Source organism: Elgaria multicarinata, chromosome 19 (genome assembly GCF_023053635.1).
Source record: "Elgaria multicarinata webbii isolate HBS135686 ecotype San Diego chromosome 19, rElgMul1.1.pri, whole genome shotgun sequence".
NCBI classification, from domain to species: Eukaryota; Metazoa; Chordata; class Lepidosauria; order Squamata; family Anguidae; genus Elgaria; species Elgaria multicarinata.
Genome location: NC_086189.1, coordinates 4,392,993 through 4,413,656, shown reverse-complemented (window position 1 = coordinate 4,413,656; position 20,664 = coordinate 4,392,993). Strand labels below are relative to the sequence as shown.

General features: G+C 51.6%; 1 protein-coding gene across 1 annotated transcript in view; it reads left to right on the top strand.

Moving 5' to 3' along the window:
• Positions 1 to 258: 258 nt before the first annotated feature.
• LHX6 (LIM homeobox 6) overlaps positions 259 to 20,664 on the top strand; it is a 34,054-nt gene continuing 13,648 nt past the window's right edge. Inside the window, exons 1-4 of the mRNA XM_063144521.1 lie at positions 259 to 376; positions 2,088 to 2,273; positions 2,447 to 2,568; positions 14,234 to 14,454. Of these exons, the coding sequence (XP_063000591.1) occupies positions 281 to 376; positions 2,088 to 2,273; positions 2,447 to 2,568; positions 14,234 to 14,454 (625 nt within the window). The 5' untranslated portion in view covers positions 259 to 280. The remainder of the gene's footprint in view (positions 377 to 2,087; positions 2,274 to 2,446; positions 2,569 to 14,233; positions 14,455 to 20,664) is intronic.

Here is a 20,664-nt window from a genome sequence, read left to right as displayed (position 1 = left end):
CGGTTTCTCATACAGGCACCGAGCTGCTCTCTGTGGGAGCAGCCAGAGAGCCGGGTGTGTTTGCGCCTCGCACACGCCTTGCCTCTCCTCCGCCCCCCCCCCCCCGCCACATCTAGCTGGAAGGAAGGAAGGAAGGAAGGAGGAACTTGGGGCGTCCCGGGATTTTTTTGGTTGGATTTTTTTTTGTTTTTTTGAAGAAGGAACATTTAAAGTCCTCCCAAGCAGCCGCTTCGGGTGAGTCACGTCTGGGCGGCCGCTGCGGAGGGGCGCTCCCCTCCTCATGCCGCCCCCTCGTGCCCTCCCCGCCCCGTCCATGTTCTGGAAGGATGAGACCTCCGCCCCTCAGCCGGAGGGCGAGCAGCAGCCGCGGACTGAGGTGAGACTTGATGGCACGGGGGTCCTCCATCTATGCATGGCCGGGGCTGGCTGGGAGGGTGGGTCGGTGGCTACCCCCCCCCCCCGCCACACACACACACAGACTGTACCAGGCAAACCCTTCCGGACTGTCTAGCGAGGAGAGCGAAGGGGAAGGCAGGCAGGCAGGCAGGCAGGAAGCGGCCTGGGGCAGAACCGGTCCCGATCCCCCGAGCGAAAGCACCACCTTGCCCATCCCTCCACCTTCACTGAATGGTGCTTTGGAGGGGGTTTGTGATAGAGAGATCCCCCCCACACCTTTGTCGAGGCGGAAGGAGCCTCCAAGGAGAAAGCAGGGTGGGTGTGAACTCCTCTTTAATTTCCTTGAAAGGGGGGGGGACCTTGCCAGATTAATTGGAGGGTTTGTAGGGGCTCCTCTCTGTACAGATGCCCCCCCATCTCCAAAAGTGACAACTTGCCTGTTCCCTGCTTTTTCTATGTCGGGGGAGATGAGATTGACTCCCCACTTTTTCCTACCCTCGGAGGGGTCCGATTTCCCTCCGTCTCCCTCTCTCCTGCGTATTTATTTTTCCGCGGGTGGGGTGGGGTGGAGAGTTTGACCCCAACCATTTGAGGTCAGGGGGTCGGACGGTGTCCCCCGTGAAGATGACTTCTTGCTTGTAGATTGCGAGGGGAGGAATTGACCATTTGATGCAAGCAAGCCTTCGCCCGCCCGGGCGCGTTTTTCTTTTTCTTTTTTGGTGCGGGAGGGGGGTGTTTAAACCTCCCCCTCCAGGGGTCTCCTTGGCCTGACGGTTGAGGAATGACGGGGAATTTGGCAGAGGGGGTGTCGAAAAGAGGTTCCTAACAAGTCCGGGGGTCTCCCCTGAGATTGTGGTTGTGGGGGGGGGTAGAGGAAGGAGGAGAAAGTGCGACGGGGTGGGGGGAGCGCAGGAAAAGGCTGCGCGCTGGGTAATTGCTGCCTTTGGGCGGCCCCCACCGACGGCGGCTGATTGACAGGCGCGCCTCTCCGGCCGGGCCTCGGGCGGCGGTGCTAATTGCAGGTGCTTCGGGGCGGCGACGCCGGCGGAGGAGGAGGACGACGCAGCCGCGGCTCGGGCTTGGCAAAGCGAGCGCGCTCGAAGCGCGGCGATTACCTCGAGAGGCGCTTTTCAAAGCCGCCCCCTCCTCCCCTCTCCTGCCCCCCCTCCTCCTCCTCCCCGGCTGCAAATTGCTCCATTAACAAGCCCCACCGCCTCCTCTGCCTTCTTCGCCTTCTCCTCTCTCTCTCTCTCTCTCTCTCTCTCTCTCTCTCTCTCTCTCTCTCTCTCTCTCCCTCTCCCTCTCCCTCTTTGATCGACGCCGTTTCTATGGCCACTACAAAGTTGGGGTTTATTGTTTGGACCGGGCTTATATAGGGGGGGCCATGGAGCCCCGCAGATAGTCGAGCCCTCGACCAGCGGCGCTGCAGCCTCCCACGCCCCCCCCCCCTCCGCCTGTTGCAGCCGCGGCTCCTTGGCGAATGGTAAGGCTCTTCCGACGGGGAGGACGCGGAGAAGCCAGGAGGCGAGAGGGTCGGGCCGGGAGCGAAGCAGGACAGGGTGGGGAGAGGAGGCCTTTCCCCACCCCCACCCCGGCTCCCCACGGGCTCCCAGGCTCCGGGCTGCCCCGTCCCCGCCGCGGCCCTGGCCCTCCGTGGACGCTCTCCATCTCTTTCGCTCTCCCTCCCGCAGGCCCAGCCGGACGGGGAGGCGCTCCCTTGCGCCCTGGAGAAAGAGGAGGCGCGCTCGGGCGCCAGCACCCCCTCCACGCCCTCCGTGTGCTCCCCGCCGTCCTCCGCCTCGTCCTCGCTGCCGTCGGGAGCCAAGAACCTCTGCTCCAGCTGCGGCCTGGAGATCTTGGACCGGTACCTGCTCAAGGTAAGGTGAGCTGCTGAGTCCTGGGCCGGGACGATGGAGGCAGGCGGGCAGGCGGGCAGGCAGGCGGGCAGGCAGGCAGCAGGGCTGGGCGGAGGGCGGAGGGCGGAGGGGTCCCCTCGCTGGCTCGCCCGCCCTCACCTCGCTTCCTTCCGCCTCTTCCGCCCACCTCGCAGGTGAACAACCTCACCTGGCACGGGCGCTGCCTGGAATGCTCCGTGTGCCGGACCTCGCTCCGCCAGCAGAACAGCTGCTACGTGAAGAACAAAGAGATCTTCTGCAAGATGGACTATTTCAGGTAGGAGCCGAGGGGCTGCGGGGCCAGGCCGGGCCTGGGCGGCTTTCTGGGCTGGCCGCTCTCCGCTGCTGCCTTGGGGTGGCTCAAGCACGCCGCCGTCTTACTCCGGATCGCTTTGGCAGCGACGGGCGCAAGAGTTGTTCTGGAGACCTCTCGCCGCATGGCCCCAGAAAGAAGGGCCCACCTCGGTCACCTCGTGGGGGTTCAGAGCGAAACTCTCTTCTCTCTGGAGACGTGAAGAAAATCCGCGTTGGGTATGCTCGGTTTCCACTTCGCCGGTCGCCCTCGCACTTGACCCGCTGCGCGAGCCTAGCTGCGCCCGACCTTGAATTGAAGGTGTGAAGGAGGCTTTGGAGCAGATCTAGATTTGACACCGTTATGTCCCGTCTCAGTGGCTAAGAACCACGTGTGTATGTGTGTGTGTGTGTGTGTACTGAGAATCCTGGTCTCCACCGCCCCACCGCCCCCAACCTTCACGGTCACTCTCAAACTCCTGCTTGCTTCTAGAAAGGCGATTCTGCCCTGCTGGCGCGGTTTCATCCAGGTGAATGAACTGGGCGCCATCCAGGTCTGTGGCTAATCCGTCTGGAGCTTGTAGCTTGTTCTAGTTCTGGAGCGGTGGCGGTTGTTCGATTCGGTTTCGATGTGGAGTCGGTCCAGGGCTTCTGTTTGGGACAGGGGCGAGCGCCGCTGTGCGCCTTGGGTGGGTGGGAAGGCGCGGGGCGGCTTTTCTCAAAAGAAATAAACCAGCCTGGGGGGACCCCACGCCCTGGAAGGAAGTCTGGAGTCAGAACCGGTGTCGAGCAGGGCCCAGATCCGAAGTAGGGTTTCTGGTGGTGGGGAGGAGAAAAGAATCCGGATCGTTCGCAGGCCGTCTGAACTCTGCCTCGGAGCACAGCTTCCCACGGCTGGTCGGGGTGGTGGTGCGGTTAACGTCAGGCCGGCGAGCGTGTGTGTGGGGGGGTCCGGATAGGTTCGCCCGAGGCGGCACTCCATCATCGCTCGGTGCGCAAATCTCTGCGCCAGGCGTCGAGAGGTGAAGACAGGAGCGGGGAGGCGGAGGAGGAGGAAGCCCCTCTCGGGTGGGCCTCTCGGTCAGGGCCGCCCCGTTGCGCTGCATGGACCTTCCTTCGCGAGGGACTGCGGCTGGATTTCGTTGAGGGGGCCTGGAGGAGCTCCCTTGGAAGAGATGTTTGGGGGGGGGGACGCCCTACCCGGCTCCTCCCGCCCTTGTGCCAGTGTGGACGTGGCTTTGGGGACCATCTTGGACGGTAGGGACGGGTGAAGGCGCAACCCCCACCCCCACTGCACCCCCTTCCCCTGGGCATGGAGGGGACCGGTGCTGCAGGAGCCGCCGAATCACGTTCCATCAGAGACTGCGGGTTTTTAAAAGTATATATATCCTTTTAAAAAGTGCCTTAGCGTCTTTACCGCCTGCCCTGAGCCTGTGCGGGATTTTTCCAGGCGCATTTGCAAAGGACGATGCCCATGTGCCACCCGATCCTGCCCGATTTGAATCAGGTCCTGAATAATAACAACAACAACAACAACAACAACAACAACTACAACAGCACCCACTCTAAGGCTCTGGACGCGATAGCGCTTCCACGGGCAACTTTTGGGTGGGCTTGCAAAGAAAGCGGACGGGCGCCTCATCTCCAAGCGGGGTCAGAAAGGGAGGAGAAGCGCACCAGCTGCTCGGCACGGTCTACTCGGAAGTCGAAGCCCAACGCTTGCCGCGGGGCTTGCTTCCAAGGAAGGGGAGGGCTGAGGCAGCGAAACCTGCCTGCACGCTTACCCGGGAGCAAGCCCCATTGAACTCGATGAGGCTGGCTTCTGAGTAGTCGCGCGTAGGAGTTTCGCCGTAACCATCTCGCTCGGTGCGTAATTACGCACAGGCCCCATGAAACCTAGGGCTCCGCGGTCGAAGACATTCCCCGCACTCCAAGAGTTGCGCTGCAAACGCCTCCTGTTTTAATTCTCATTTTAAGGTTGTTTTGTTTTTCTGAAGGTGACTTTGTGGATCTCCGCTGCACATACACCGGCGGCCCCGTGCAGTCCTACCGTACCTTTCCTGTCTAAAATTAAACATTTTTGGAGGCAGGGGGGACTTCTCCTGACTTAGGATAGCGGAGAAAGCTGCCCCTTCCGAGGAATTCTGCAGCCACGTGTCTCAGTCTTGCAGCCTTAGCACTCATTCTCTCTCCCGGGGCCAGGGAGCTCCTCTCCGGGGACCACCACGCCGGGACGCCCCTCCATTGACCCTCTGGTGAAGCGGCTTGCCGGACAACTTCGCCGCCTCCTGGAATTGACCCCGTCTTAGTCTCCAGAGCTTGGCCCACGCCCTGTGCCGCGATTCCTCCACGGGGCCGAGTTAAGGCGGCGAGCAGTTCTGCGCGCTCCCCTCCTCCTCCTCCTCCTCCTCCTCCGAAGCAGGCAATCTGGAGCATCCTTAGAGCTCTGCGTAGCCGTCCAAAGATTTTGAACTTAGACGGGGAGAGACCGCGCACGAGCTGTGCCGCTGAACCGCGAATTTCTTGGGGGGGGGGGGGGGAGGCGTCTCGCGATTTCGAGGCGTAAGTTCGAGCTGCGTTTTATAGATCCATGGGATTTACTTGCGAGTAACCAGATTGGGGCCTGGTTCTTCCCCCGAGGAGAAAGAAAGAAAGAGTCTCTCTGTCTCGGGAATAAACGCGATCCAACAGGTAAAAGCATTTGCCCCAGCAAAGAGCCCCGCAAGCCGAAGAGGCTGCGGGGTGCGAAGACGTCCTCTTCTTCCTCCTCTTCCTCCTCCTCCGCTCCCTCCGGCGTTTTCGCTGTTGTTGCAAAACCGGCTCCCACGCTGCGTTTACACGACGCAAACCCTTCCAGTTTTAAAATCTCACTCCAGCCCGGGTTTGGTAGCGCGGTGAGAAAAGGGGTGCGGGTGATGGTTTAGGAGATGCCTCCAAACCCTGGCAGGGCTGTGCCCTAAAGTCTTCGCGTGAGTTAAGGGACCTGATGCGCTTGGAAACCCGCCCTCCTTTTAAATCCGTGTTATTAGACGCCACCGGCCGCTTGCTCGGCCGGCGGGGGTCCGCCGAAGCTCCCTTGCCGACCCCGCGGAGGCTAGCTTCGCCCGGCTGGGACGGCGCCCGTGGCCGCTTCGCCGTGGGGTGGGCTGATAGGGAGAACCTTCCTCCAGGGAATGGGGGAAAGGGACCTGCAGGGCGGGCCACCGTCTCCGGGGCGCAGAGCGGGAAAACCCGAAACCCGAACGGAAGAGAGGCGCAAAGAGGACTGGCGCCTTGTCCGCCTTTCAAACCCCTCGCCTGCCTCAGCGCCCCCGTTCTCGCGCGGCAGCCTTGGCCAGGCGGCGAGCCTCTCGCGCGCGTACCTGGGCGCAAGCCCCCTTGGGCACAGCGGGACGGACTTCGGAGGAAACACGCCTGGAACTGCGCGGTTGTGGCTTTCTTTTACAGAACCATCCTGAGCTGAGGTGTTGCGGGGAGGGGGGGCGAGACGGGCCGTGGAAGCGAATGGTGACCTTCGGGAGAAGAATGGCTGAGTCCCCACGAGCACCCCGGGTGTGTGTGGGGGGGTGTGGGGGTGTGTAGGAAGAGGGCTGTTGCCATTATTAGTCTACAGTAATCGATTAAGCCAGGTCCATCTGTTCTGGAAGGCAGCAACGAGAGATGCTCCACCAATTGGGCGCCTGTCAGAACCGCTCCCCGGGCCGCAACATTCATGGCGTGGGGGGGGGGGGGAGGGCGAGAGGGCAGGTGTAAATAAGAAACTGCGTTCCTGCCATTGATCGTGGGGGGCAACTTAAGTGGACCTGGGATGCCCTCCCCAATACTAGGCTTTGCTGGCGGTCCGGTCTCCACATAGTCCCGTTGTGGGGGCTGAGCAGCAGGGGCAGACTCCGGAGGGAAGGGAGCAACGCCGCAGGTGGGGGTCCGTTTCCCTAGAAATGTGGTGGAGCTTTTCACCCCCCACCCACAAAACCACCAGAAACACACATGCCACCGCCACCACCAACAAAAACCCCTCGGAGCCAGGGTTTATGCCATCATCAACGTGTTGGCTTTGAGGATACCACAAGATTCTTCGTTGTTTCGCAGTCAAGGGGCTCAAATCCTGAAAATCCTCCTTAGCCAATAAATCTCATTAAAGCCAAGAGCATTTATTTCCCAGTGTAGTAATGGATAGAGCTATTTATTTCCCAGTATCCCTCCACATACACCCCTCGGGAAACTGAGATACCAACATGCAAATGATACACGTTATTTCTTATATATGATTTGAAATCTCATCTCTATTACTAAGGAAGGCAGAAGCCAAAACATTAAACTAAATGGCCACTAACATTAATGACTCTTTGTTGCATATTGTTAAACCTATTTATTAATCTCATTATGTGCTAATCCTTGGTATTTTTTGTGTTGGTATTACTATGCACATGAATTCATTATTAGTATTGCTATTTAGTGAAGAGAAAAGGTGCACTTTCACAAAGCTTTGCAGGCCAATGACATTTCTAAAGTAGACTAATTTGTGTGAACCGCCCAGAACTTGTGTGAACCGCCCAGAGGGCTTCGGCTATTGGGCGGTATAAAAATGAAATAAACAAATAATAAAATAAGAGGGCAAATCATATAGACATTTCGTTGGGAGGAAGCCCTGCTTATGTCTGAGTAAACATGCGCAGGGTTTTGTGTGCTGCAAATTATTTGCTGATTCTTTTCACATATATAGATGCACACACACACACGTACACATATTATATAAATATATATGGTTTATTTATGTATCACTTATTTTATTTATTTATTTATTTATTACATTTCTATACCACCCAATAGCCGAAGCTCTCTGGGCAGTTCTGTTTTCCTCAAGCATTTATTGCCCCAGAACACTGAAAAATTGTGCATCCGTTACATAAACCTGTTAAAAAAAACGTCCTGCAACACCTTGAAGAGTTTGCATGTTCCTTAGAAAACTCGAGGGATGGTTCTGGATCTATCGATCAAATGTTTTATATATCTCACCTGTGCATCTAAAATCCCAAGCCAAACCCTCCAGGATGTGCAACCCAGCATCATATTTTAACAGTTTGTGTTAAAATATAAAACAGCTTATGCTTTTTAGAAGGTCTCTAAAATCCCCAAACTCCCTTAATGCCAGCAGGTTTCTGCATCCGTCTGAACACATGGCTGCCTCTTTTCCCACACCTCACAGACAGCCGTCATTCAAAGCGAGCGGCGCAGTTATAAATCTTAGGACTTCCAAGGGCAACGCAGAAGTGAGAACGGTCATTCACCAGAGGTTCGATTTGAGGGTAGTGTGGAGGCAACATGCATCTTTGGTGTTATATAATTAGTTTGAACTATCTAAAGCGCACAACGTCCAACCCCAAAATGGTTTCCCCCTGACTTCCCTCAAGGTCTATTGGGATTTCTCAACAAATAATTTGTTTTATTTCCCCCCACCCCTCACCTGAATAGCATCAACATCAGCCACTCCCCCCTCCCATTTTTGCTTTGTTAACTATCTGCCTGATGAAGAGTTCTGGAGAACTTGAAAGCTTGCATACTATTTTGTGACTGTTAAGTTGCTGGAATATGGATTTTGGAATTTTTCTTATGGCTTCTTCCAAAAATATTTTGGAATATTTTTTCTCATAGATTAATTCCTGGACCAATTCTTCATCTGTAAAATGAGAGTGAAGGTTAGGCAGTAAAAGCGAAATGAAAAGGTGTTGTGTTTTTTTTTAATTACATGGACTTTTTGCGGGTGATGGAACAATTTTATAAGTTAAGTCCCTATGCTGACTGGTCCTCCATCAAAGCAAGGACTATTGCTTGAGTTAAATTGTGCAAGGTTTCCAGTGACAAAGAACCTTTCTTCAGTTAGAACCAAGAAACAGGCTTAATTTGCAGCAAATTATACACAATTTTTTAAATAATACTTTGGATAAAGGTTAAGTTCCATTTATTTTTGTGGAATTTGATAATTGATGTATAACCTAGTAACGGTATATTTTGTAGAGCTCCGCGATGCCTTAAGAGTTCCCCAGAGTTTACTGGTGTAGTGCCTAGAAATCTTGAACAATATTTTCATTTGGGGCAGAGCTGGTTTCTAAAAGTGGGATACTAGTTCTTTGGAACTTAAAAGGTTTCTACAGTCCTCTGTATTTCGTCTGTTGGGGCTGTCAACCAGTGAGAGATTTACCGTGCAACTGTATATATGTCTACTCAGAAGTAAGCCCTATTGAGTTCCCTTGGACTTATGTAAGTGATATGGGGAAAAGCCCCAATGAAAATGATGGGACTGTAGTGCTACATAACACTTACTTGGGGGATCCGACTGAACTCAATGGTTTTTTTACTTCTGAGTAGACATACATAGGATTGCACTGTTGTTAATTTTTAATGGTTTGATCACTTCACTTTTCATGTGCTGCACATGCCAATACTTTAATTTTAGTGTGCTTAGAAAAATAATAAACTGAAGGAACGTAATAACTTACACTGTTTAGGCTGCAACTTATTTGGGAGAAAGTACGGGAATTATTTCTGAGTAGACACAAGTCCAAGTCCCTGCATTACTGTCAAAGCTCCACATCTAAAAACAGTTGCACAGGGATGATTTTGTCAATGGAGCAATGATCTTTCTAAAAACAGTATGGGGTCCTTCCTCCTAGCAGCAAAGCCCATGTCACCGAAAGGTGACATCTCCGCTAACTTTAGATATAGACTCAACTTCAGCACAGAATCTGGGAGAAGCTGGCATCTCTCGGAGAAGCTGGTGGCAATCAGAGGAGAAATAATAATTTTAGCATTATTTGGGGCGGGTAGGAATTGTGCTAATGCGGCATATGAAGCAATATAGAAGGATTTTGAAATGTTCTAGGCAAGGTTAGGTACATTACATTCTGATTATAGATTTGGGGTGTGTGTAGAATTGAGCATCACGTGTGAGAAAGAGCCAGAAATGGTCGTGTGTTGGTCGTGTGTGAGGGCAGGTAGGTTTGAAGCAGATCAGATGCAGCCATGTAATCGCATACTGAGAAAGTAAATTAGGAAAATTTCCAGCCCTGTCAATCTCTCCGCATCTGGTGATGCTTTAAAGACTAGCAAATTTATTATGGAAGAAGCTTTTGTGGACACCGTCCGCTTCATCATCTGCCTCTGACGAAGCGGACAGTGACCAAGAAAACATCTGCGAGAACAAATGTTAGTTTTTAAGATGTTACAAGACTCCACTATTTTTCTTAGGAGAGGAATCCAACCCAGGGGGTTGAGAGTCTCTTAGAGATCTAATTGAAAAATACATCTTCTCGAAATTAATTTGGACTATTAATATATCACACCCACAGCCCTGTGAGGTAGGACACCACGGCTTGGTTTCTAAAAGTGAGCCTTAAGATTGCTTGGGAGCTTGTATCTCTCTCGTCTGGCTGGAGAAGCTCTTTCTCTGGTCCCAGTTATGTGTGAGCTGGCATCTGTTCCTCAGTGGACAGCAGAAGCTGCCCAGAACATGCTTAGACTGACTCTCTTCCTATTAGCACCTCTCCTCCTGTTCCACCAAAGCACCGACTTAAATGTGAATTGTTTAAATTAAACACATCCTGATCGACTGGGGTGCTAAGCTTGAATGCAGGCTGTAATTTAAACCTGAAAGCAAGGATGCATAGTCATTGTTGCCTAGATCAATCCACAAAGGCAAACACCGCAGGGGTGTTTTTGACATGTTGATTTGGCCACACCAGCGACGTGGTTTCGCGCTTCGGGTTTTCCTGCTGCGCCAGTGTGTATTTCAAACTTCTGTTGGCAGAAAGAAATAATCACAGGGCTTATTCGGAATGTGAAACAGATCTAACTAAAGGGAAAGCTGACTGTTCCTTCTCTTTAAACGCAAAGAAATGGTTCTACTCCTGATTATGCTACCTGGATGGTTTTAGTTTTAACTGCTTTGCTTCTGTTGGGATTGAATGACATCTCGAACTGGACAAACTGTTAAGAGAGTCATGAGCAACTCCAGCCACAGAGGGCAGGGAATGAGTTCATAAAAATACAGTGCTAACTTAAATACGAATACAGTTGATTAAATAAAAGCGTTTGCTCGTTGTTAAAAGGTCATTTTTTCAAGGTGGGTCTGGGTCTATTGAAACAGGGAACAGGAAGAGACGATTCTTTTTTTAACGTTGATGCCCATCGGTGGCTATAAATCTGCCCTCCCTAATTAAAATAATCTCCCCCACCAATGAAGCTATTCAAGTTGATTGATCTACCTAGTAAAGGGAGGAAGGCTTGCAGCCCTTTTAGGTAAAGCATTTATACAGGACAAAGAAAAATGTTGCAGCCTTCCTCCCCTTTTACATTTTTTTTGATGCGGTTTGCGAGGTCCCATTTGACAGACCCCAGCTTTTCCGAATCTGTTGCAAGAATGAACAATTAATTAACACGGTCCTTTTGTTTGTGCAGTCGCACAAACCAAGCGCTGCGTCGTCAGCTTGCTACATTCCCCATATGCAAGAAATTAGCAAAACCTCGGCTCCTCCGCAGCTTTTCCTGCCCTTTTTTTCTTCCCTCCTCTTCTCTCCCCCCCTCCCGAATTGGCATTGGTTCTGCTCAAGCAAAAATCTTCACTTGCATTTTTTTAAAAAGCAGCAGCAAAAATCTGGCCCAGGCACGGCCGGTTTTGTAAGAGGGATGGAAGGGAGACGGGCGCCAGCTCAGGTGAGGCTCTCTGGGATGGATTTCAGTTGCTTTGTGGCCCAGAGTGTTTTTGGCTCAAGGGCTTCTGAGTGAGGCCCGTCGCAGGAACGACTTTGCTGCCAGCGATGGGTTGCTTGCTTTTGCCAAACGCCGGCTGTCGTTCTTGGAAGCGGCTCCAAAGAGCTTGTTAGTCAATTTTTCCTTTCGCTTTTGCCCCCCAATCCAGTGGAAATTCCTCAAAAGAATAGGGTGTGTGTGTGTTCATCCCAAAAAGTGTGGAGCATTTCAACCGGACCTGGTGCACAGGCTCCCTGTGCTGGATGAGCCCAAAAGGTGCTCAGTCCTGAACATCCATCCGCAGGGCAACTGTCGTGACCCAGAGCCGAGCAGACCACCATTCTGCGAGGGCACAGGGATGACTTAACTAAATGAGCTGAGCAACATGTGGAAGGAAGGCAGCCGTCGTACCTCATACCTCCTCCAGTCATCTCTCCCTCCTGCCCCCCCTCTTGTAAAAATCAGGCCTCTTGTAAAAATCCTTTCCAGGATTTAGATTTTGTAAAAATCTAAATATGATTTGTTACATTTATCCTTTCCTCTGAAGAAGCCAAGGCGGCTTCCATGATCCCCTGCCTCTTCCCTATTTTATCCTTAAAACAGCCCTGTGAGGTAGGCCAGGGCTAAGAGTCTGAGACTGACCCAAAGTCACTCAGCGAGCTTTTTGGCACAGTGGGGACTAGAACCCGAGTCCCAGGCCAACAGTACACCTATGTTTGCTTCCCTGTATACAGATTAGCAATCTCTTAGCCTCAGATAAGAGCAAAATCCACACACCAACAGGTCACCGTAAACTGTATGGTTGAATACATCACTGAGTTCAACTGCATGCTGACCTTTATGATGGTTCTTGGGTGAGGAGGAAACTTCTTTGGTCCAGGGGTTGGCAGCTGGAGGGCCAAATATGCTTTGCTGCTTGAGGCCAAGGATGGGCACAGAAAATGAAATCCGTCGTCACAGAGTCATGGATGGCCATAGTTGAGATGTGGAGCCATCAGCCTCAGACTTGGGATTGGAGTCCTCAGCCAGTGGTGTACGGGGACGTTTGGGTGTGCAGGCGCTCATCATGACCGTCCCCATAGCCACACCTCCAAAGGGGAGTCAAATGCAGCCGGATGAGTTGATCCATATCAACAAACTGCTTCTAGGAATTTCCGGCTGCCTGAGCAGGTCTTTTGCAAAGTGAATGGGCCTGAATCGGCCATTTGAGATCAAGCCAACCCCCAAACTCTTTTGCATGACAAAACGGAGCAATATAGTGCCACTGGGGAAATTGATTTCCCCCTCCCCCCAGCGCCCAGAAGGAATGCAGAATTCTGAGGGGAGATGGCAGAGGATGCCAACATGAGGGATGCATGGATCTTGTCAAACGGTGTCGTCTGTGTTTCGTGGATTGTCAGGTGCTTTTCGTTCTCTTGTCTGCTCATTGTCAGAATTGGATCCCCCCCCCCACAATTTTCCAAATTTGTGCAAATTTGTATATGTGCAAAATCATAGTTGCGAAACTGTGCAAATCTCCCCTGTGCACATTTTCATGCTTTGGCCTACGAAGGAAATCACATTTTTGGCCAGTGGGTGGGTTTTTTTTACACATTTTTCTATGACTAAATTTGCATAAAATTCCAGAAAGTAAACAAAGCATTCTGCAAGTTCATGGAATCTGTGTAACTTGGGGGGAAAACGTCCGTTGCGGAATTCAGGGGTCGGATTCGCAGAAATTCAAACTCATTTGATTCCACTGTGGATTTGTCTGACATCCGTAGTCAGTGTCCCTGCTGATAAAAGTGCCCTGGTGCCCCGTTCCTGTGGGCCCTGGTCTCACTACACCACTGCGCTCAGGTCATCCACAAGGAAGGGAGAGGGATCATCTGGACTGACATTGGAGTATCATCACGGAATAACGAGAAGTGCCTGAGCCATGGCGGAAAGCTGCAGATCCTTGCAGAGGGAGGTGGTTCCTCAGCCAGGAGAGAGCAGCTTCCTCATTCTTGATACATGCCTTCTTGAACCTCGCGTCTTCCAGATGTGTTGGGACTGCAACTCCCATCACTCCCAGCCAACATGGTCCTTGAGATTTGATGATGGGTGTTGCAGTATGACCCATGGAGGGTGGTGCTTTGAGAGTTCCTTGAGAGTTCTGACTGGTTCTGACTGAAACCCAGAGCGGATTTACAACCCCACTGACATTGGAGCCACCAGCCTCCACGGGGTCCAACACCTTTGGAGGCCACCAGCTGGGGAGGTCTGAGAGCAGCCACACATGGCAAGACCCTCAGCGTCTCCCTTCCTTAATGATGGTCATGTTTTGTCATGAACTGATTGTTTATGCTGTGACTTAGAGTTGGTTTAATTGTCATGACCAACTTGCTCCCTCAAGAAAACCTGTAGCCTTCTGCAAAATGTTCATCCCAGGGTTCTCTCTGTGTGGAACAACGTGGCGCTTAAATTGATTTCTAGCGTGGCTTTTCCTCCTGGGTTTCTAGCATGGCTTTTCCTTCTGGGTTTCTAGCGTGGCTTTTCCTTCTGGGTTTCTAGCATGGCTTTTCCTTCTGAGTTTTTAGCATGGCTTTTCCTTCTGGGTTTCTAGTGTGGCTTTTCCTTCTGGGTTCAGATGTACCTACCAACACCTCCAGGGGTATCTAACTTAGGGGAAACAGGTGCACTGCATCTCTTTGCTGGACCAGAGTTTCATTGGGACCGCCAGTCTTAATTCACTGTCCCAGAGACCCACCTTCTTGGGGCAACCATTTCTGGATTTCAGGCAGAAAGGTAGTCTGACGATAATATTATAAAAGGAGATGCCTTGATTTTGCCGTTGAAGGTTAAAGGGTATGTAAAGGTGGCTGCTCGACACCTCCATCCATGGGCTGACCACATTTTTCTTTCTGTTTCTTCTCCTTTTTCAGTCGGTTTGGTACAAAATGTGCCCGGTGCGGGAGACAGATCTATGCCAGCGACTGGGTCAGGAGAGCCCGTGGCAACGCTTATCACTTGGCCTGCTTCGCCTGCTTCTCTTGCAAGAGGCAGCTGTCTACCGGCGAGGAATTCGGCCTGGTGGAGGAAAAAGTCCTTTGCCGGATTCACTACGACACCATGATCGAGAATCTCAAACGGGCGGCAGAGAACGGTACGTGGTCTCTCCGGGAAGCTTGCTTGCTCTCTGCGTGAGTAGAGGTGGGCTACCCCTCCCTCCTGGCTTGGTAACAAAGCATTGGTACGCAGTGGGGCCTCGTTGCAGCTCAGATAGGAAAACCAGAGCGTTGGTCTCTCCCTGAGTCTGGTTCATATTTATTTATTTTTATTCATCAGAAATGCTGCCTTTAAGGGTTAACCTTTCCCCCTCGAGACGGTTTCTGAAGACCAAGGAAAGTATCTTGTGGCCCTCCAGATGTTAGGGCCTGCAGCAGCACACACACCCCAGCCCTAGCCAGCATTGCCAATGGTGAGGGGTTGTGGGAGTTGTAGGCCAAGAAATCTGGAGGGCTGCCAATGACCGACGAAAGGTCAGAAGCAATCCAGGCAGTCCCTTGTGCAGGGCTCCCACGACCACTGGACATGGGAGAAAAGGCTCAAAATGGCCTCCGTGGAGGATGTGGCTAGTGACACGAAGGATGCCCTGGAGGGCCTGGCTACTCAAGCGGTAGGTAGCGGTGAGAGAGAAATAATGCAGCTAGAGGCTGGGGGGGGATGGAGGGTGTTGTTGCCTCGCCCCCTCTCTCTCCACACCCAGCCTCACTATTTCGCTCTCCCAACTACTTGCCTCGCTGTTTTCCCTCCCGTCCGTGTCCCTAGCCATCTTCGTTCTCTCCCTTCCTAGTGCCAGCCTCCTTCTTCCACCCCCACCCCCCTGCCCTTCATGGTTTCTCCCCAATCCGAGGCCTCGCCCTTTCTCTCTCCCCTCCCCTCGCTGGCCTTGCTTTCACTTCCAGCCTGCTGAGCAGCTGATCGGCAGCAGGTTCAGGAACAGGAAAGAGAACCTGCCCCTCCCCTCAATGTTTTTCCTTTTAAAAAAAATGTTGTTGTTGAAGGGGGCAGGGAACAAAGGGGTTTGCGCCACCTTGGGGCCCCCTGCCCTGGTGGAACGGCGGTTGGGAGACAACAGCCAAGGGAGAAGAAGATGAGCCAGGTAGAGGTGGTGTCTCAGCGGAGCCAATTGTCTTCTTCCCACCCCCCACTCAACGGCAGCCTTCTATGTTTCCAATCAGGGGCATTGCTAGGGATGGAAAAGACTTTGGACCAGATGGAATGCTGGGGGGGGGGGAAATTGGGGAGGGGGAAGAGTGTACAGGGAGGGAAGGGTTAACTCTTTTCTCCCTAACCGTGTTCCCCATGGAAATCCCTCCCTCCGCCTCCCCCATGGCAGCTTAGTTTAGGAAACACCTCCTATTGGCACTAATAGGATTCCCCCCCCCAGGCTTAATTGCCATGCAGAAGGGGGGCATTGGGGGGGCATTGCAACATATGAGGAGGCAGGATTAACCCTGCCTTGCCCAGCTGCAATTTCCCCGGAAAATTGCTCCCTGCACGACAATTAAGCTGAGGAGAACATCAGAAGAGCCCTGAGGCTGGATCAGGCCAAGGGTCCGTCTAGTCCAGCACTCTGTTCCCACAGGGGCCGGCCGGCTGTTAACCAGTGACCAACAAAGCAGGACACCCATGTTCCCCAGTGACTTGTGTGTACAGGCTTGCTGCCTCTGGTACTGGAGGTAGCACAGAGCCATCAGGGCTAGTAGCCATGGATAGCCTTCTCACGCAATTTAGGTGTCTCTTTAAAGCCATCCAAACTGGTGGCCATCACTACTTCTCGTCGTAGTGAATTCCATAGTTTGACTCTGCGCTGCGTGAAGAAGGACTTCCTTTGATCTGTCCAGAATCTCCCAACATTCAGCTTCATGGGATATGACCCCATCGCTTTCTAGTATAATGAGAGAGGGAGAAAAATCCCTCCCTACTCACATTCTCCAGGCATAATTTTGTACACCACAAAATGTCTATTGGCGCTAAAGGACACTCAGGGTCATGGGGAAGAGTTCTGAGGTCATGGGGAAGAGATTTGGGGCTGGGGCCCCATGAGTTCAGGGCTAGCGATACCAGTGGAGCCAATTGCACCTCAGATAGAAGCGAGAGCTGCCCAAAAGGGCCCCTTCCGGCTGACCTAGGCGGACAGGCAGCAGCAGGGTTATATGGAAATGGTTCTGCTTGTCCAGTTTGGGAGGTTTGTGAATATTCATTTCTGGCACAGAACCGGGAGACGCCACAGAGGAGCTGCTTGGCAGAGGGTGGCGGAGGCAGCAGTGGCGGAATTGGGTGTTTTGCGATGGCCGTCTCATAGAATCATAGAATCGCAGAGTTGGAAGGGGCCTATAAGGCCATCGAGTCCAACCTCCTGCTCAATGCAGGAATCCACCCTAAAGCAGCTCAGAAATGGCTCCGGTAGTCTTTGATTTTTATGTCTATCCAGGGTTAATGTTCTTATGATGGGAAAAGTGCAATTTACCTCCTCTGACTGCTAGTATTTATATGCAAAAAGCAAAGGGAGCCATGTTGGCTCTAAGAAAAAAAGCCACCCCAAATCCTTGTTTGCGTAACTACTTAGGGATGCTGCAGTCGTCCACTTATGGGATAATGGAATTCAATGAGTTTGTGTCAGTTCACCCCTCCCCCCGCTTCCTCCCAGACTTTGGTCTGCTGTGAGCCGGACCAGTTAGTGGATTTTTTGGGGTGTGTGTTTTTTATCTGTGCAAATTACGGCTGAATTTTGCAGAATTTTGCGGAATTTTCACAAATTGTGTGAAGTACTGGTGCAGTTTGCACAAATTATGCAATTTTTGTCTACAACTTGTACAAATCTCTATTTGTGTAAACTGCACCTGATAGCCCCCCCCCCCCCCAAATACAGGAATAGTCTCTGGAGTTTGGGGAAATCCCAGCGCCTGGCTCCCAAATGCAAACTGAGTTGGGTGGACGGCAGTAGAATTTTGACTGAAAGCTGCAAAAGTGTGCAAGGTTTGGTGTTACAGACATTGAAATGAGAAACCGTCCCATCACTTGGTAGAGCCCTGTTTGAATGTTTCCGAAGTCTCTTCCTCCATATCCTCTGACTCAGAGGACTTCATCATCAACTCAGCCTTTCCCCCTCCGTTGCAAACCTGATTTTTGTAACATCTTGCTTGATGAAGAGACCTGGATATCTCCAAGGTGTGTTATCTTGTTTGTGACTTTTGAGTCAGCCTAATAAAGGCATTTATATGTAGCTTGTCTCCCTGATGATGCCTACAACAAATAATTACACATGCAACACAAAGTCCTTGCAAACCAATCTCCGGCAGATCAAATTTCACACCGTGTGACATCACCTTGATGATGTTTTCCAGAGGAGCCCATTGCCAGTAACACCCATGCAAGTTCACCTGTGAGTCTCCAGTAGACGCTGTTCAGTAGTTTTTCCTTTGAACAGCTTTGTGTTGCAAACTCAGCAAAATTTCAGACATGGGATCCATTCCCAAAGTCATAGTTCCTGCTGCCATATGAGCCTTATCACTTGCTTATGCTAGAGTTCAGAAAGGGCAACACATTCTATTCTACTGTTTGTCAAATAAAAAGAGCCCTTTTCAATCAGAACCAAGGTCCATCTGGTCCATCACCATCAAGTGTCCAGCAGTGACCAAGCCTCTTGGAAGCTCAGAAGCAGGACATAGAATCATAGAATCATTGAATCATAGAATAGCAGAGTTGGAAGGGGCCTACAAGGCCATCAAGTCCAACCCCCTGCTCAGTGCAGGAATCCACCCTAAAGCATCCCTGACAGATGGTTGTCCAGCTGCCTCTTGAAGGCCTCTAGTGTGGGAGAGCCCACAACCTCCCTAGGTAACTGCTTCCATTGTCATACTGCTCTAGCAGCCAGGAAGTTTTTCCTGATGTCCAGCCGGAATCTCGCTTCCTGTAACTTGAGCCCGTTATTCCGTGTCCTGCACTCTGGGAAGATCGAGAAGAGATCCTGGCCCTCCTCTGTGTGACAACCTTTTAAGTATTTGAAGAGTGCTCTCATGCCTCCCCTCAATCTTCTCTTCTCTAGGCTAAACATGCCCAGTTCTTTCAGTCTCGCTTCATAGGGCTTTGTTTCCAGACCCCTGATCATCCTGGTTGCCCTCCTCTGAACATGCTCCAGCTTGTCTGAACGTGGTCGCATCACGGGTTGATATTGAAGATGCTTCTCTCTCCATGCAGGGCAAGAGATGACTTAATAAAAAACACAGTTCTAACTGAAACTCTAGAACACCTTATTAAACAAAAGTGCTTGCTCCTGGATAGAAGGAAAGGCAGATCTGAATCCGTGTGTTTTACCAGAATTTGTACTCCTTCTTATTTGGGCCAGACCTCCACTTTTTAACGAAAGGCCCTTTTATTTTACACCTTTCCTGATACTGCACTTTTAATCATGCTGGCATCCTTTTGAGACAATTTTTTCTTTTCTAATCCGTGGGACATGTTTTATTTGTGATTCATTTTATTTGTGGTTTTATTTGTAAAAAACCGCCAAACGGCCCTCCGTTTGGAGCAATCCTCACCTTGATCTTTGGATGGCTCTGTGTTTCAATGATGCATCTTGCACCAGATGCTGGGCACCACTCAAGATTGTCATGGCCATCCTTGGACAGGTTGAGACTGTCACAGCACAGAGGAAAAACTGCAAGAGCAGGCTCGTTGTCTGGCTAAGCTGAACCTGAGCTGATGCAGCCATTTCCAATTTAGAGTGTGTGTTGTGTCTATTCCTACGTCTTTATTATCGGAAGTTTTGTGCCGGATACCAGATTCCTTGCGTATATGCTAAAACGATAGTTATTTGGAATACGTACAGCTGGCGTCTTAGGGATGCCCGTGTTTGTCTTTCTAAGGCTGTCAGTTTTCTGGTTCTTCCCATTTTTTACAAAGGGCGAGTACGACAATGGAATCAGTGACCTAGGGAGGTTGTGGGCTCTCCCACCCTAGAGGCCTTCAAGAGGCAGCTGGACAACCATCTGTGAGGGATGCTTTAGGGTGGATTCCTGCATTGAGCAGGGGGTTGGACTCGATGGCCTTGGAGGCCCCTTCCAACTCTGCTATTCTATGATTCTAAGAGAACAGGATTCAAACTTGGGTCCCATGAGACTTCCTCCAACCCTGGTGTTTCCCTCACCCTCCAAATTAGCTTGAGTGTGATCCCTGCGAGATAAAACTTTGCCCCAGTGTTAGGAAGTTGTCTGATTTCCCTTTTTCTGAGCAAATGCGAGAGGTGGGTGGATGGGGGCCTTCAGCAGGCCGTCTTGCGCAGCAGATGGAAACGATTTCGGAGAAGCAGCAGAAGAAGGGGGGAATTTGAAAATGAAAATAATCAGTGTTTCTGTTTACAAGGTTTAAGCGAGGAGATGAAAACAAAATCAAAACAAGATGCCCAAGCGGGCTGGAGGAAGGGGGCTTGGGCGTCGGAGTTGCTCGCTGGCGGGACACCCCGGCCAGTGTGGCCCAGCGGCTTGTTAGCGGCTTGAACTTGGACCCGGGTTCAGATGCTTTCTGGGCTATGGAAACTTGCTGGGTGGCCTTGCCTGAACAAATGGAGGTTTGCCTTGACCTCGGACCTCCCATCTGTAAAAGGGGACTGCGAGCGGCCGGCAAAAAAGGAAAAGACAAGACAAGTGAGCTAACAAGTGAGAGAGCGCATTCTTGAGCGCATTGTTTTAAAATGGGGGAGGCCAGCGCTAGGAGGCGGTGCGAATGGCGACGTGTCTCCAGCTCTTCTAGGAGATGAGAGGAAACGAGGCTGGGGGTGGGGGCGGGGGGGGAGGGGGGGTCTTGCTCTCTGGGTTGCCAGGCCCAGGCTCAGCGAGGGCTCCTGTCCTTCCAGCAATCGCACACAGAGGGCCGGAGGAGGCATCCATCACACCCAGATTTTGTGGTGCTGTTACAGGGCAGCAAAATTGTCCGCCATGTCACTTACGCTTATATTTTCACCGCTATGGAGTGGTGTGTGGATTATCTGGATGTTTATTTATTTATTTTACTTACTTTGCTTTTATTGTATGTGTTATTTGGATGTTTATTTATTGATTTTACTTTTTCGCCTTAGATCAACACCTCTGTTGTTTTGGCCTGCCCAAAATTCCTTGGGTGGTCTCTGGTTGTGTATAGGATAGCCAGGTGTCCTTGTTTACAGAGGATGGTCCTCTATTTGACGGTGTTCTCTGTTGGAAAGGCTGTCCTGCTCACTTCTGGTTTAAAGATAAAAGAGCCCATCCACAAAGAAGGGTTGCCTGTCCACAGCCTGCACCTGGGCAGTGGGCGAAGCAGGCTGGCACAAAGC